Genomic DNA, 19,107 nt, shown 5'->3' with positions numbered 1-19,107 from the left:
AGAAAGCCAAAGGATGAACTCAGCAAGCACCAGGGACCTACTACAGTGAACCCCACTGCATACAACATGTCCACTGTCGTCGCGGCCACTCCTCACAGCCAGGTCAATCCCATTTACTGACGTGCCAACAGCAACCAAGGCTCAACTACAACAGAAAGGCACACACAACTCGTGAAAAAGACAACTCTGGAGAACCCGGCTCAGGTGACCAGGAAGACTGCACCGTAAGGCCACTCTGCCAACACTGGGAGACACAGCAAATCTGCTTAATTAATAGAAGCAAACACAGGGAAGAAGCCAAATGGAGGGACAAAGAAACATGTCTCAAATGAAAGAGCAGAACAAAACTCTAGGAAAAGAACTGAAATGGAGGCAAGCAATCTTAGATTTATAAAGGTTAAAATACTGTTTATAAGGATGCTCAGTGAACTTAGAAAAAAAACAGATGAATTCAGTGTGCACTTATATAAAGCAAAAAAAAGAAACCAGTCAAAAATAAAGAATACAATAACCAAAATGAAGAATACATTAGATGGAAACAACAGCAGATAAGAAAAAGCAGAGGATCAAATGGGAAATTAGAAAGATGAAGTAGCAGAAAACACCCATTTGGAACAGCAAAAACAAAACAAGAATCCCCCTCAAAAAACTGAGGACAGGTTTAAAGGACCTATGGGACAACGTCAAACACACCAACATTCACATCACAGGGGAACCAGAACAAGGAGAGCAAGTGAGCAATGGACTAAACACCTATTTGAAGATATAATGACTGAAAATTTACCTAATCTGGTGAAAGAAATAAATATATAAGAAGCCAGGAAACACAGAGAAAGCCAACCAAAATAAAGCCAAAGAAACCCATACCAAGACACGGCATATTTAAAATGCCAAAAGTTAAAGACAAAGAAGGAACATAAAAAGCACCAAAAGAAACATATTTACCTGCGAAGGAGTTCCCATAAGACTGTCAGATAATTTCTCAACACAAATTTTACAGGCCAGAAGCAACTGGCAGGATGTGTTCAAACTGATGAAAAGTATACACCATGCTCATAGACAGAAAAAAGTCAATATCCTTAAAATGTCCTTACTATCTAAAGTAATATACAGATTCAGTGAAATCCCTATTAAAATACCAATGGTATCTTTCACAGAACTAGGAAAAAAATCCTCAAATTTATATGGAATCACAAAAAATCCCCACAGCCAAAGCAATCTTGAGGGAGAAGAACAAGGCTGAAGATAATCACACCACCTGATGTCAAACTACACTGCAAGGTATAGTATCAAAACAGCATGGTACTGGCATAAAAAAAGACACATAGATCAATGCAACAGAATAAAGATCCCAGAAATAAGCCCACAAAATAAGCTTATAAGGTCAATTATTTGACAAAGGAGGCAAGAATATACAATGGGGTAAAAACAGTCTATTCAATAAATGGTGCTGGGAAAAAATGGATACATCCAAAAAAATAAAACTAGACCACCTTCTTATACCATATGAGGTATTGGCAAAGTAGGTTTATAGTTGTTCATATGGAAAAATACAAATTAATAAATAATACAAGAATAAACTCTCCTACTCACAACTATAAACATACGTTTGCCCACACAGTACAGCAATGAACTCAAAGCGGATTAAAGACTTAAGACTTAAAACCATAAAACTCCTAGAAGAAAACATAGATGATAAAATCTCTGATATTCTCTCTTAGCAATATTTTTTCTGCTATATCTCCTCAGGTACAGTAAATAAAAGAAAAAGTAGACACATGGGACTATATCAAACTAATAAGTTTTTGCACAGCAAAGGAAACCATCAACAAAACAAAAAGACAGCCTACTGAATGGAAGAACGTATTTACATTTGATACATCTGATAAGAATATCCAAAATCAATAAAAAACATATACAACGTCAAAAAAAACAAGCAATCCAATTTTAAAATAGGAAGAGGATCTAAGTAGACACTGCTCCAAAGAGAATATAGAGATGATCAACGGACATATGAAAAGATGCTCAACATCACTAATGATCAAAGAAATGCAAATGAAAACCACAATGAGGTACCTCCTCACACCTGTCAAAATACCTATCACCAATAAATCAACAAACAACAAGTCCTGCAAAGATATGGGAAAAGGGAAACTTCATTCATTATTAGTAGGATTGCAAATTGATATGGCCACTATGGGAAACAGTATGCAGGTTCATAAAATATTTAAAAATAGAACTACCATATGAACCAGCAATCCTACTTTCCAGTATTTATCCAAAAGAAATTCAAGACACTAATTCAAAAAGATACATGCATCCCACTATTTACAATAGCCAAAATATGGATATAACCTAAGTGTCCGTCAATAGATTACTAGATAATGAAGATGAGGTACACATACAATGGAGTATTACTCAGCCATTAAAAACGATGAAATCTTACCATTTGTGACAACATGGATGGACCTAGAGGGAATTATGCTTAGTGAAATAAGTCAGAGAGAAAAATAAAAAATACCATATGATTTCACTTATATGTGGACTCTAAAAAACAAAATAAACAAAACAGAAACAAACCAACAGATACAAAGAACAAACTGGTGGTTGTCAGATGGAGGGACGGTGGGGGCTAGGTGAAAAAGGTGAAAGGATTAAGAAGTACAAATAAAGTAGTTGCAGGGAAGTGAAGTACAGAACACAGGATATAGTCAATAATATTGTGATAACTATGTGTGGTGTCAGGTGGGAACTAGACTTACTGGGGGAATCACCTAACCGCTATGTCATACTCCTGAGACTAATATAATACTGAATGTCAACTCTAATTTTAAATTATTTTTAAATTAATTTTAAAAAGAAAAATAAAAAGTATCGAAACTAGATAGAAGTGGCAGCAGTACACTGAAAGCTTCTGAACTATGTACTTTAAAATGATTTACTCTGTTATATGTGAATTTCACCTCAATAAACAATAAATACATTAAAAAGTTAATTAAAAAAAATGCTTTAATGCTTATGGCCATCTAATACAGGGAAAGTGTTGTAATGGGAAAAGCTGCATTTTGAAGTAAGACCAACCTTGTATCAAACTATGAAGATATCACTTTTTAAAAGGTAAACAAATTTGTACAAATTATGTCTGAAGTTTGTTTTGAATTTCTTTTTGTTTTGGTGATAGGAACACAGAAGCATGGGGGATAGGATGCCAAGATGTAAAAGAGTATCATTAGTGAATACTGAAATTATTTAATGGGTCAGGGCTAGCATTTTTTTAATTCCTTTAAGAAATGGTAAAAAACAGTTGAGTATTTTCCTAAAGTTAAAGTATATTTCATGAAAGATTCAGTTATATCCCCTAAAGATCTATACTACATGTGGATACAGATGAATGTGTCCACTGAACCACATGTAAAATGTATTTCTTACTATGTGTCATGGCCTAAAAATTCAGCCTCTGATTTGAGATACAGCAATTCAATATCTAAAGACACTGCCAAACCAATGGATGGATTAAACAAGATTACAGATATAAAGTGGCTAGTATTAGCACTGCCATTCTATTTTTGGAAACTATGATTATTTCAGGACAATAAGTTTTAATTCTAATTTCTAACCTTCAGTCACAGTTAAAAACTTTTTAAAAAATGTTTACCTAGTTAAAAATAAGATATGTATCACTTCCAAACAGCTTTTGGGTTCTAACAAATATACTTGTTACTTGGCAAAATCCACCAACATTACAAATACATGTCCTTTCACCCAAGAATTCTACTTCAAGGAATCTACCTATAAATATACTCCACATATGTCTACGCTAAATATGTATAATACTTTTTAAATGCAGCATCACTTTAGGTAAAAGCAGAAATTTTAAGCAAACTTAATATCCCTGGTAGAAACCTTGTTAAACACATAGTACAGCAATACAGTGCTGTCAGCAGCAGTGGGAAGCCCTTGGAAGGAGTTCCAAAAATATATTAACAGAAAAAAAAGCAAAGGAACAGGCAATAAGGTATGGTAACATGTGTGTTGAAAGAAACATTTTTGCTCTATACAAATTATACATAAAATGTTTCTGGAAAAAAGCAAAAACAGGTAAACATAAAAAAGAATATTTCTTAGCACAGTTAGACTGTTTCTGGAAGAATATATAAGAAACAGGTAGGCAAAAGAAAGCAGCTGGGAGAAAATGGCGAGATACACATGTGCATAAAAATTTAAAACAAATCAGCATCAACTAACAAGATATATTCAACTGATATTTAAAGTGATCAAATTTTTATGTTTACTTATAGAAAGTAAATGGAAACCAAACTAATATAAAATAGGATAAATACAGGACATGGTCCTCTGTACATAAAAGAAAAGCTGATCTTGAGGTTTAGAAAAAAGTTTTATTCCTTGGCTATTGTTAGAAGTTAAAAATAAACTAGGACAATGTCAAATATTTCTAACCTATCGTACCATCTCAATGTAGATGAATAATAACTACCAGTATCCACTATATTACCTGAAGGGCATGCGTTAATTAAGCTAAAAAAGGAAAAAATAATTAGTACTTTTCTTATTTATTCCAAAATTAGCCTCTTTCCAATAACAACTAAGGTAAAAAGAAATTCTTCCTTTCCTTGACACATGTACACTATGTTACTTATAATAGCATATTTTCCATTCAAAACCATAGTGTTGTTAATCATGTAGATAAGTTGTAACCATCGCAAGTCCAGGTACAATACTAATGCGTGTCATTACAGTTCCAATACAGAAGCAGAAGAATGTCAATGTAAACAACTTGGCAGTTTACAAGGCACTTTTCAGAAATAAATACTTTTCAGTATTCCATGCAAAATACTAGTGAAGATATGAATGGAGTTGACTTAATAATTTAAAAACCTGAATATGCAGAGCAGTTTTAAACATTTTCCTACTGCAGTAACAATTTCAAGTACTGACCACAAAAATATAAAGAGAAATGGAAAGACATTCTGACAACATTTATGTATAACTCAGTGGTACATGTATAAGATGTATGCCAGACGAACACAGAACCCCTGAGCTTACCTTCTTCTGAAGAACGTTCACCTTCCGCTCCTTCACATCCAGCATGTCCTTGAGGTCATGTATCTCACCAGCTTGTGTTCCTTTCTCCTCAGCCATATCCTGAATTTGTTTTGTCTTCTTGTTCAGCATGGTTTCCTTCTCTTCCAAACGCAATCGAAGAGCATCCACCTAAGAATGTGAGATTTTTACAAATGATAAATGGAATTCCCTTCAAATACATGTGCGTAGTTGCCTAAATGATACTTTTAGAACAAAGTTTCATTCAAATCAAGTAAAACACTACTCCAAAAATAATTATTACTATTTAGAAATTAACCCTAAAATTTTGTTAGTGCTTTTATAATAAAAATAAAATTTACATAAGTTAAATTACCATCAGATGATGGCAGGATAAATACATCTGAATCAAAAAGACAAAATAGAGAATTGTTATGAAACTGCTGAGTTTTGCTAGTTCTATAAAAGTAGCACAATCTAGCACTAAGTTTCTCAAACTTTATGTGCATGAGAATCACTTGGAGGGTTTAAACAGACTGCTTGTCCTAGCCATCAGAGTTTCTCATTCAGCAGGGTTGGGGCTCAAGAATTAGTGTTTCTAAGTTCCCAAGTGATACTACACTGCTTTATAAAGTCTAATATTTCAAAGAAACCATAAGCAGCACCAAGCACGACACTTTCTGTATCAGATAATACAATTTAGTTACAAGACATGCTTTGGGACAATCCCATAAGGCACTTAGATATCTGTACAAGGCAAAGCAAAGGTCTACTTTCAGATCACAAGACTAGTCAGCTGAAGTCTGGTATCCAGTTCCCTTTATTCCAAAAGTTTAACAGCTTCTGTTGGACATAACTGTAAAACAACTAGATATATAATGACAGAACTTTTTTTAAGTCCACCCACAGCAAATTTCATTAAGCATACTCATATATCAAAATTATTTATTTTGTGTTTTTTGCTTTTCCACTAAGAATTTATAATTCAGTGAATAGTTACACATTTGATTACAGCAAAAAGGGTGGTAGATTTCTCTCATATTAAGAAAGTGCTGTTCAATGGGAATATGAGTCATATATGAAAGCCACATTTGAAATATTAAATATTCTGTGACAACAGCTACATTAGAAAGGAAAAAAGGAACAGGCAAAATTAATTTAAATAATATATTTTATTTAATCTAACCTATCTACAATGTTGTCATTTTAAATATGTAATCCATATAAAAAACTACTAATGAGCTACTCTGCAGTCTTTGTTTCACTCTCAGTCTTCAAAGTCTGGTGCACTCTGTACATCATATCTCAGTCTGCACTAGGCGTATTTCGAGTGCTCAATAAATGCACGTGGCTGGTGGCTACCAACTGAGAGTGCAAATCTAAGATATCAAGCATGTTTCTATAAAACATCTTTAATCTTGAACTTGTCCTATATTATTGTTTGTGTCTGAGTATGGATTAATCAACAAAATTAAAACAGGTAATATGGGTAATGACTCACATTTAGAGCACAGCAAAACTCTCAAGAAAGATCTAATATTGTAACTAAGGTGTTTGAGAACCAATACTGTGTGTATGGTGGTCTTGATTGCTCAGTATTACAGAAAATCTCCTAGGTGACTAGTCTCATTAGAGACTGTATAGTTAAGTCATTATGTACTTACAAATCATATCCAACTATGCTGGAAAGGACAATATGTAAATTAACCAGCTTTCCCTCTGTCAAACTGTATTTCTACCAACCACTTAAATGCCATCAAGCCAGAAAATGGGGAAGCAATAACTTTAGGTCCCACTTATAAATCTTCACCAGTCCTATTACTAAACACTCTTTCACTTCTAATATTCCTCCACTTTAATACATGATACATGGTTAACCATATTTTTCAAACTCTGATAATCTTATTTTTGAAACAATTCTTTTCTTTCTTCCATGCCCACTAAATCTACTCCTTGTTCACAAAGTAACCTCTGATCTATCGTCCTTACGTTATACATCTCTATTCTGGTCTCACTTATTTTTCTCCCAGCCTGAGAAATCCTTTCAAACACAGTCTCACATCATCTCCTTTTTTTAGTCATATTTATTTTACAAATATTTATTTCTGTATTAAACCATTTTCATTCTACCCTCTGACTTCTGAACCCTCCTGTATATGGTCATGCACTTGTATGCTTGCCAACTGTATATACAGTATATTAAAAATCCTCACAAATTCTATCCTCAAGCATTCTTCCTGTGGAAAATTTCACTCTCCTATGGCTATCTGGGAAACTAGAACTCAGTGAGCCTAGCAGGCCCAAGATCTCAGAGCTATAAATAAGTGACAGATGAGGAATTTAAGATTAAATGGTCTGTCTACAGATTCTACTATCTTAATCACTAAGTCTGAATTATACTCCTCTCTCAGAGCTAGACAAAAAGTATACAGTGTATGATTTCACATATATAAAATTCTAGAAAACGCAAACTAACTATAATAATAGAAAGTATATATAGGGTTGCCAGGGAATGAGGAAGAAAGAGGGGAGCAGTGAAGAATTCCAGGGAGGGGCAGGAGAAAGGATCCCAAAGACGTACAAGAAAACTTTACAGATAATATTACCTTGATTGTGGCATTGATTTTACAGATGTGTATGTCAAAACTTAACAAGTTGTACATTTCAAATATATGCAGTGTATTTTATGTCAACATATCTGTGAGGTTTTTCTCAATGAAAAATTAGAAAGCATAGTTCTGGTACAAGAATAAGGCAATAAACCTCTGCAACAGAACTCAGCTAGAGATCCACACATCTATAAAACAGAGATGACACTGTAATCAGTGAAAAAAAGACAGAGTTATTTGTAAATTGTTTCTGGAGAACTGGCTACCCATACTGAGAGTGGGGCAAAAGTCCCTACCTCACTCATATGATATACAGAAATGAATTCTGGGTGAATTAAAGGTTTATATAAGAGAAGCAAATCTTTAAAATTTCTAAAAGGAAATATAAGAAAATACTTTTAAGATATTGAGGCATGAAAGGATTTTTTTAAGTCACAAAAGAGATACAACATAAAGAAAAAATACTGGTAAATCCAACTATGTTAATATTTGAAACCTCTGCACATCATGATACCATTTTAGTGTTTATTATTTCATCTAAGAGAAATCAGACTGCTGGTTGCCAGACGGGAGAGGGGTTAGAGCACTGGGTGGAAAAGGTGAAGGGGTTAAGAAGTACAGATTGATCATCACAAAATAGTCATGGGAATGTAAAGTACAGTATAGGAAGTACAGTCAATAATACTGTTAATAACCATGTACAGTGCCATGTGAGTACTTGAAGTATCAAGGGAACCATTTTGTAAAGTATCTGACTGTCTAAACACTATGCTGTACACTATGCTGAAACTAATACAAAATAACACTGAATACAAACTGTAATTGAAAAAAAATAAGTAAGTAAAATATAGATATATTGTGAACTGGCCAAAATGAAATATGACCCTATATTAAACTTCAGTTTTCAAAACTAATGACCATTTACCATCGCTCCCAAAAAAGTAAGTACTTAGGTATAAACCTAACAAAACATGTATATAAGCTACCTGTTGAAACTTACGAATGGATAATGAGAGATACCCAAGAATACTACACAAACTGTCAACTTGCCATGTGTCAAGACAGCAGTCTACTTAAAGTTTTCCTCAGGCACAAGTAAACAGAAAAGAATATTTAGCAGTGATATAGAAACTGTGTTTCACTGACAAAGAGCAGACAGTAAGTCAAGCCCAGTGAATTCAAGAGATGTTACACAAGAAAATTCGAGTTTGAGTGCCTGAATGTAGCACTGAAAACCTCAGGGCAAGAATTAAAATCCAATGCAAAGTAAAAATGGATCACATGATTACCACTGAGTTCTGCAATGCTCCTTTCAAAGTGCCAGATAACAAAAGTCTTTAAATGTCCCTTAGTTGCTTTCCATGAAATACAGAATTTAAATGTACTGCTCCAGAGATCTGAGATAGAACAACCACAAAAACCACTTAGCTACTACTAGATTAATTGCTCTGAATTCTAACCTGATTTTTTGGTTTGGAGTGAACTAAAATTCATAGTATAATTTTGTGTGAGGTCCATATTTTGCAAACCGCAAAAAATATACTCAAGAAAGCACATCAGAGACTATCAGGACACACAGTCATCACCCTAACACCATTCCTGGCAGGAGGAATAAGACCTTGTTTATTCACATCAACTGAGCTGAAGGAACAGCATCCACCCAGCTTGCCAAACATCAAGGTCTGTGGCAAATAGGTTATGCCAACTTCAACAAAAACAGATTTTTCTCTATAAGATTTTCAATAGACATAAATAGAAAAGTGTCTACCCTGCTGTTTTGGCCTCTCGCTTCTGATAATAAAACTATTGCCTTCTGTTTTTTTACATCAATAAATAGATCTACCTAATATAGTAATTATTGCATGGAGACAGTGGCTTGTTTCCTGTAATTCCTCTCATGGCTTTTCAATACGATTCACTCCCTTCCTAATTCACTGACCACAACTTTTCAGTTTTCTTCACTGGACCCTCTGTGTTTCTCCCTCTTCACATCTCACCTCATACAACTTCCTCCACAGAAACCAATTCAATCCTAATGCTTTAACCACCACCTCCACGACAGCTTCCAAATCTTTACTCCTAGCTCAACCAGTTTTGAAAACCTGAGAGAGTCTAACAAAATTTTCTTCTTAAACCAAATCTTCTATTGACTATTTAGTTTAGAATAAGAAACTTCCTTTTAAAGTATCTTTAAAAGATCACCTAACGTGTTCAACCATTAATCTAAGTTAAATCTGAGTAGCATCTACTATGTTATTTTCTGTATTTTTCCTATATTTGCCAATATTTCATAAATTTTTTTTAAAAATCTAAACGCCAAATTTTAAAACTGAGGAAATCAAATCCCAGACAAAATGACTTGCCCAAGATCACTATGCCTAATGTCCAACCACCACATTTCCCACTGTTTCCATCTAGAAAGACAGCTGAATGAAGGACACTGGGCCATGGGGTTAACAACATATACAAGCAAACATTTTTTTAATTTACTTTTTTACTTAAGTATAGTTGGTATACAACCTCGTGTTGGTTATACTAGTTCTGGATGTACAATATAGTGATGCAATATTCTTATACCTTACAATGTCATCACCCCACTAATTCCAGTAATCGTCTGTTACCACAGAAACTTCTCACAATGTTAGTGACTGTATTCCTTTTCCCCTCTTCATCCACTCCGCCATCACTTCTGGTAACCAGTCCTTTAGGTCCCTGTTTCTGTGAGTCTGCTTTTGTTTTGTATTGTCTGTTGTAGATTCCACACAAGTGAAATATGTTATTCATCTTTCTCTGCCTAACTTATTTCACTTAGCATAATACCCTCTAGATTCTTCCATGTCACAAATGGCAAGATTTCATTCCTTTTTATTGTTTTGTAATATTCCATGGTGTGTGTGCATGTGTGTATATACATATTTATACACACACATGTATATATACACATACACATGTATATAAATATGTATGTATTTCTTACATCTTCTTTATCCACTCATCTATCAATGGACACCCAGGCTGCTTCCACATCTTGGCTACTGTATATAATGCCCTAATAAACATAGGGAAACATTTCTCCAAAGAAGACATATATTAATAGGCGGTCAACAGACAAATGAAAAGATGCTCAACGTCACTAACCAACAGAGAAATATAAATCAAAACCACAATGAGATACCACCTCAAACAAGTCAGAACAGCTATTATCAAAAAGTCAACAAATAACAAGTGTTGGCAAGGGTGTGAGAAAAGGGGCCTTTGTGCACTGTTGGTAGGAATGAAAACTGGTTTGGCCCCTATGGAAAACAATGTGGAGATTCCTCAAAAAGCTAAATATAGATATACCATATGACCCAGCAATTCTATTTGTGGGTATTTATTTAAAAATAAACAAAACAAAAACCCTTTTAAAAGGGTATTTCAACAAACTACATTAAGCTCTGTTTGAAGCCACATACATGACAAAAAGCTGAAAAGCTCAGAAAAATATCAAAAAGACCATTTCACAGTACACAGTTTAATTATACTTTGTTTACCACAAAGCTGCAAATTTATATAACCTAAAAAACCAACGTCAACATCATCTCCACCCACTTTCCCTTAAAAATTTATAGCAAACAAAGACACAAATTGGATACACAAAGTATATTTTGTAATAAGCTATGCATCCCCAGTGGAAATGTCAATACTCTTGGTCTCTACAAATCCAATAAAGGAGCCAGCCAATCCAGTTCTATCTTGACCTCTCTAAGCCAACACGTCAGTAACACTTCCTACTTCAGGTATTAGAATTAATATCAAATATGCTTTAAAGCCCTCTCTATGTGAAAACTCTGAGGATCACAATTTCTGCACTGGAAGGACACTTAAGGTCACCTGACTCAATCTCTCATCTAAAACCTGAATCTCTTCATACAATATTCCTTTTAAGCAGGTTTCTCAAGTATTTTAACACTTCCAATAAAAACCAGGTCCATGGTTCTTCTCTAGACTATGCCCACGCTCTGCTTTTAATGGCTATCGTAAAAAAGCTATCTCTTATCTTGACGTAAAAAAAGCATTTCTGTAGTTTTATCCATTGGCCCAAGTTTGACCCCACAGGCCACATTCTCTTCCAGTTAACAACCATTTAGATATATACAGACTATCATGCACTCCAAAGAGTATTTCTTTTCCAAGCTAACCTTCAAGTGTTCCTTGACATGCCACGGTGTCAGATGCTTTGAGTCTAAACATTCTTAAATATGCTAATGTCTCTTAAACCACTGTACCCAGAACTCAGTATTTTAGATGTGGTCTAATCATCTCATCTTTATTTCTAAACACTTCTAGTACAACCTAAGATTAGATAAAGTTTTGTGGGGTTTTGGGAGGAGAGGGAATAGCCACTATGATTACTTAAGTAGACTTTTGTTTTGCTTCTTTTATTTAAGCTATTTTTGGCATCTCTCTTTGAAAAAAAAGAGAGACAGACAGACAGAGAGGATGGGAGGGCAAGGATAGAGAAAGAGAGAAACAACAACTGGTTGCCTCTTATAGGCACCCCAACTGGAAATTGGACCTGCAACCTGGGTATGTGCCCTGACCAGGAATACAACCTGTAGCCTTTCAGTCTGAGACAACACTCCAACCAACCCAGCCATACCAGCCAGGGCATTGCTTTGCTTGTTTTCGTCTTTATCATTTTGTTTCATTTTGGGTTTTGCTACCTCTTTAATGAAGAAAGGGATAGAAAAACAAAGGTTTTTACAGTCACCCTTTTAAATTTTATCCTGCTTCACTAAGCCCACTACTTTGTTCTTTATAGATCTTTTGGAATGCTGAGTTTCTTACTAACATGCACATTGTGTACTCTACCCCCCATGTTTTCTTCAATTCCTTAATGGAAATATTTGACAAGGAAGTATCAAGGTTAGAGAGATAAGAGATACTACCAAACACTTACACGTAGGTTAATATATACTACACACCATCTTTTGAGAAAAGACATTTTACAGTTATGAAGAAACCTAGTTATCATCTTGCCCAGCTTGCATTTCCTCATCACGTCTGTGTTGCCTTGCCAACGCCTTGAAAGGTATAGATCTACCACATCTGCCGTATATTCCTGACCTTCCAGGCTTCCTCCCAAAGAAGAATATAAAATGGGTCTGAGATGACCTAGTTTTAATGGTGATTTTTAGTAATCACTTCAAGGTCCTCCAATATTCCATTCTAAAAATGCACTTAAAAAAATTTCATTGGGCATAGATGTGGCAATACCCTTTCTTACCTTTTTTTTGAAAATCAAAATAGCATTTCCCCAAAGCCAGCCTCAAAAACTTCTCTTACCTTCATGATTACTCAATGATGATCAATAACTGATCAGTGACTTCATTTGCACCTGGAATTTAACTGTCCTAGCCAAAAAGACAAAAAATGTCATAGCACTTCTCAAACTGGGGACACTGTTATGGTAAAATACAAAATCTCAATACATAATAAAATAGGTAGTAATATTGTAATAAAAAATAAATTTAATCCAAAATAAAAAAAAACCCACAAACTGATTCAATAGATCTAAAGTAGCTCAAGATTTTGTGTTTCTAACAAGCTCTCAGATGAGCCAATACTGCTGGTATTGAAATCACACTTTTTGTAGCAAGGTTGTAGATCTTTTGGATGCTTTCTTGTAATATCTCTTCACACATTTCAGGCTTCATTTTCATTTTTCCACTCTTGAAATATACATCATACCCTATTCAGCCGCATGAGGTTCCTCTTGATGGGAAAGACGAAAAAAATCTGGATGTGAAATTTCACCTGCTCTATCATCTAGCAGCATTATACCAACAAGTAGCAGCAAGTGATAAGGTTTTCCTTTTATGATCTTTTTCCAAAAGTTTTCACTTTTATTGGATAAAACCTCATTTGATTTCAGAGTTTAGGTTTAATGATACCATTGTTGTTAGGCCTCTGCCAAACTATTATATCGATGTATGATTATTTTCTCCTATTTGTCATATTAATGTCCTTTTTTCAGCTATTGTTTCCTGCATCTCATTCCTTCCTCCTAGATACAATTTTTATCTTTTTAGCAGTTCTTTATATGTGGACCCATGATTAGAAAATTCTCTCAGTTTTTGTTACTCTGAAAAATGTCTTTATTGTATATCTAGTGAAGAATGACAGTTTAGCTGGGTACAGAATTATGAGTTGCCAATGTTTTTCACTAAACTTTGAAGATTTTCCTCTACCATATTATTCTCGCTCCTGTTGTTCAAAAGCCTGCTGCTGTCCTAAATGTTATTAGTAACATTTGTAACATTTATTAGTAAACTTTCCTCTCTGGTAGCTTTCACATCAGTTTACCTACAGTTTCATTAGGATGTACACAGGTGTACATATTTTCCTGTTCAAGAATTGTTTGCTCCTGACCTGAATGTCCCTTCCTATGATCAAGTCAGAAATATCCTCAGGAAGTATCTCTTTTAAAACTGTCTCCCATTCCCTCTAACCTCTCTTTTTGAAATGCCCATCAATGTTCAGTAAGTCAGACTTCTGTTTCCACAGATTTCTCTTCAATAAACTCTTTTTATCTGTCCCATTGCTCTCTGAATAATACCTCATTAGAGCCATCTTTCAATTCACTAATCATCCCTTCAGCTCTTCCTAACTTTCAGTTTAACTAAGACAGTGAATTTTCATTTTAGTTATATATTTCATGTCTAAAATCCTGTTTTGCTCTTTTACAACCTGCCTGCTATTATTTATAGTGTTTTGCTCTTTGTCCATGTTTTCAATCTCTCCTTCATGTATTTAATAATAATAGTGTTTACTGAGTGTACTGTGTACATATATAAGAGGCCATTTAATTCTCACAACAGTCTGTGAGGTAATGCTATTATTCTTCTCACAGTTGAGAAAACTGAAACTTAAAAAGTATGAGCTTATATAACAAGTGGTAAAACCAAGATTAAAACACACTAACCAGTGAGTGCTACCTTGACTACACTGCATCAGCCTTGACTCTCAGTCCTGAAGCAACATCCCAGTAAGCTGTATCTGCTCATCCATTACGGAGAGAGCTCCCATGCTTATTAGTCCATCCTTTATTTAAGTCATTTAACTTACACTTTGATTCATTATACAATGTTCCTAAGGGCCTAATCTATTTGTTTTGAATCACTTTCTTAATTTTTATATACTTTATTGGAGTGCCACTGGATACATTATACAGGTTTCAGGTGTCTAATTCTATGATATAACATCCATATGTTGTATTATGTGTTCACCAGCCAAAGTCACTCTGTTGTTGCCTTTCATCAACATTTATCCCTTTAATTTATCCTGTTCTAACTCCCACTACTCCCTTTATCCTCTGGTAATCACCATACTGTTTTCTTTCATATTTTTTGCTAAATCCCCTCACCTTTTCCACCCAGCCCCCCAAACCCTCTCTCCTGTAACAGCTGTCAGTCTGTTCTCTGTATCTGTCAGTCTGTTTCTATTTTGTTAGTTTATTTTGTTCATCAGATTCCACATACAAGTGAAATCATGTGTTGTCTTTCTCTGACTAGCTTATTTCATTAAGCACAATACTCTCCAGGTCCATCCATGTTGTCCCAAAAGGTAAGAGTTCCTTCTTTTTTACAGCCAAGTAGCCTTCCACTGTGTAAATGTACCACGGCTTTTTTTATCCACTCAGCTACTGACGGGCACTTGGGGTGTGTCCAAACCTTGGCTATTATAAATAATGCTGCAATGAACATAGGGATGCATATACTCTTTCGAATTAGTGTTTCGAGTTTCTTTGGTTATATTCCCAGAAGTGGAATTGCTGGGTTATACGGCAGTTCAATTTTAATTTTTTGAGGAAACTCCATACTGTTTTCCACCATGGCTGCACCAATTTGCATTACCACCAACAGTGCACAAGTGTTCCCTTTTCTCTACATCTTTGCCAATATGATTTATTGATGATAATCATTCTAACAGATAAGAGGTGATATTTCATTGAAGTTTTAATTTGCATCTCTCTGATGATTAGTGACATTAGCCATATTTTCATATGTCTGTTAGCATCAGTATGTCCTCTTTGGAGAAGTGCCTATTTACCGTATTTTGCTATGTATAATGTGCTCCCACATATAATGTGCAGGATTGTGGGCCAAATTTTTAGGAAAAAAATCTTTTGTTTTAATTGTTTAATCCAATTTTTTATTTATTTAACTTTAGAAACAAAACTATCATACTCCAGGGTATCATTTTGCATACAGATATTGTTACTGCTTTCTAGAGCTACACTTTTAAAACATAAACACAAATAAAAGAATTAAAAACATTTATATAGATATGAAATTAGCACTACCCATGTATAATGCACATCCTTATTTTTCTCTCAAAAATTTGAGCAAAAAAGTACACACTATACACAGCAAAACACGGGGGGGTTCTTTATAGTTTTTTTTAATTATATTGTATTGATTATGCTATTACAGTTGTCCTGATATTTCCCCCTTTGCCCACCTCCACCCAGCACTCTCCCACTCCTTTACCCAATCACCCAACTTTGTACATGTCCATGAGTCATGCTTATTAAGTTCTTTGGCTACTCCATTTCCTATACTGTACTATACACCCCCATAGCTATTCTTTAACTATCTATTTGTACTCCTTTCTTTTTTAAATCAACAATTCTTTTTTTTAAAAAAAGATTTTATTTATTTTTAGAGAGAGGGGAAGAGAGGGAGAGAAACATCAATGTGTGGTTGCCTCTCTAACTCCCATTATCGGGAACCTAAGCCTGCAACCCAGGCATGTGCCCTGACTGGGAATCAAACTAGCAACCTTTCGGTTTGCAGGCTGGCACTCAATCCACTGAGCCACACCAGCCAGGACCCTATTTGTACTTCTTAATCCCCTCACCTCTTCACCCATTCTCCCAAGCCCCTCCCACCTGGCAACCATCAAAACCTCCATTTCCATGATTCTGTCTCTGTTCTTCTTGTTTGCTTAGGTTGTTTTTGAGATTCAATTGTTGATAGATAGGCATTCTTTTTTTTTGCCATTTTACTGTTCACAGTTTTGATCTTTTTCTTAAATAAGTCCTTTTAACATTTCATGTAATAAGGGCTTGGTATGATGAACTTCTTTAACTTGACCTTATCTGGAAAGCGCTTTATCTGCCCTTCCATTCTAAATGAGAGCTTTGATGGGTACAGCAATCTTGGCAGTAAGTCCTGGCTTTTCACGACTTTGAATATTTCTTGCCACACCCTTCTAGCCTGCAAAGTCTCTTTTGAGAAATCAGCTAACAGTCTTCTGAGAATTCCCCTGTGGGTAACTAACAGCTTTTCACTTGCTGCTTTTAAAGAGGCTGCTTTTTATATTCAGCCTTTTGCATTTTAATTCTGATGTGTCTTTGAGTGGGCCTCTTTGCATCCATCTTGTTTGGGACTCTCTATACTTCCTGGACTTGCATGTGTATTTCACTCACCCAATTAGGGAAGTTTTCTTTCACTATTTTTTCAAATAGATTTCCAATTTCTTGTTCTTTCTCTTCTCTTTCTGGCACCCCTATGCTGCAAATACTGGACCCTCTTGAAGTTGCTCCAGAAGCTGCTTATATTATCCTCATTTCTTTGGATTCTCTTTTTTTCTTATTGTTCTGATTGGTTGTTTTTAGCTTTTGTTTATGTTCCAGATTACTGATTTCATTCTCAGCTTCACCCACTCTACTGTCATTTTCCTGTAAATTGTTATTTCGATTAGTATATCCTTCTCTTCTGACAGGATCTTTTTTATGCTGTTGAGGTCCTCACTAAGTTCCTTGAGTATCCTTATAACAGTGTTTTGAACTCTGCATCTGATAGATTACTTATCTCCATTTTGTTTAGTTCTTTTTTGGGGGGATTTTTGATCGTTCTTTCCTTTGGGCCATATTTCTTTGTTTTTTCATTTTGGCAGCCTCCCTGTGTTTGTTTCTATGTATTAGGTTGAGCTGCTATGACTGCCCATCTTTGTAGTGTGGTCTAATGTAGTAGGTGTTCTATATGTAGGTTCCAATGGCTCTGCTTCCTCCATCCCTCAAGTTGGGTACTTGAGGTATGCCCTCCATGTGGGCCAAGTACACCCTTCTCTTGTAATTGAGTCTTGGTTGCTGCTGGCAGGTCAATGGGAGTGATTTACCCAGGCCTGTCAGCTGCAGGGACTGACTGTGACCACTGACCACGCCTCTGACTTCCATGGTCAGCTGTGCGTGGGCAGGGTCATGGTCTGTAGCTGTCCACTGTGTGTGCTGTCCCTGGGGTTCCCTGAGTAGTACAGGTAAAGGTCAGCCTCCACCTGTGTTTTGCCTATGGCACCCTTCTGGAGCTATAAAGCAATTTGAGATGGCTGGTACTTGCACTGGGCTTGAAGATTCCCAGATGAAGCCAAGCCGTGAATGTGAACTGGCTGATACTAGTGCTGGACCTGGAGCTCACTGAGGCCAGCTGTTGCTTGTTTGATAGGATTTAGGAAGTTGTGAAGCATGAGCCAAGCCCAACCATTCATATAGAAAAGCAGCTTAAGTGGGTCCAAAGTTGGGTGGGGCAGAGTCCCTGGTGGATCTCTAAGGCAGGTCAAATAGTGTTAGCCAAGTTGATGGAGTCTCAGATATGGCACCAACCTGCTGGCTCTATGGCTCTGTGTGAGGAGGGTTTAGATAAGGGGTAATGGCCTCTACTCACCTTGATGCCAAACACTTCAGTTCCTCCTGTATACCACAAGTGCCTTTCAAGCTGCTACCCCAGGCTGGAGCTCCGGGAGAGTGAGTCTGATTAAGTGAGTGCACGTGTGGGTTCTTTAAGAGGAACTGCTTGGGGCTCCAGCAGTTTCTTCCAACAGCTCAATCCCTACTGGTTTTTGCAGCCAAAAGTTATGGGGACTTATCTTCCTGGCATGGGAACCCTCGGCTAGGAGGCCTGGTGGGGAGCCACACTCCCAAGATATCCCTCCTGAATTTTTATCCAACAAATGTGGGTGTGGGACTAGCCCGTTATGTGCCTGTGACCCTCCTACCAATCTGGATGGATGTGGTATCTCTAATTTCACAGTTGTCAGACTTCCATTCAACTAGATTTCTGACAGTTCTGAGTGATGGTTGTTCTATGTTTTAGTTGTAATTTTGGTGTCTTTGTGTGGAGAGGCGAGCCATGTCTGCCTACACCACCATACTGACTGGAAGTCTAGTCCTTTGCATATTTTTTAATTGGCTTGTCTGTTTAGTGGTGTTCAGTTGAGTTCTTTATAAATTTTGGATATTAACCCCTTATCAGATGTATCACTGGCAAATATGTTCTCTCATTCAGTGGGTTGTCTTTTCCATTCTACAGATGGTTTCTTCTGCGGTGTGAAAATTTTTGTTTGATATAGTCCATTTGTTTATCTTTGTGTTTCCTTGCCAGAGGAGATATAA

General features: G+C 35.9%; 1 protein-coding gene across 10 annotated transcripts in view; it reads right to left on the bottom strand.

Annotated features, from left to right (window-relative positions):
• The window catches only part of ERC1 (ELKS/RAB6-interacting/CAST family member 1), a 564,233-nt gene that overhangs the window by 393,880 nt on the left and 151,246 nt on the right, over window positions 1-19,107 (bottom strand). For all 10 annotated transcript variants that reach the window (XM_045830450.1, XM_045830453.1, XM_045830452.1 and 7 more), the window contains one exon: window positions 5,065-5,232. In XM_045830450.1, coding sequence (XP_045686406.1) covers window positions 5,065-5,232 — 168 coding nt within the window. The remainder of the gene's footprint in view (window positions 1-5,064; window positions 5,233-19,107) is intronic.

Source organism: Phyllostomus hastatus, unplaced genomic scaffold, assembly GCF_019186645.2.
Source record: "Phyllostomus hastatus isolate PE091 unplaced genomic scaffold, TTU_PhHast_1.1 phas_contig_152, whole genome shotgun sequence".
Classification (NCBI taxonomy): Eukaryota; Metazoa; Chordata; class Mammalia; order Chiroptera; family Phyllostomidae; genus Phyllostomus; species Phyllostomus hastatus.
The sequence above is the reverse complement of the archived record's forward strand: the minus strand, read 5'-3'. Positions and strand labels throughout refer to the sequence as shown.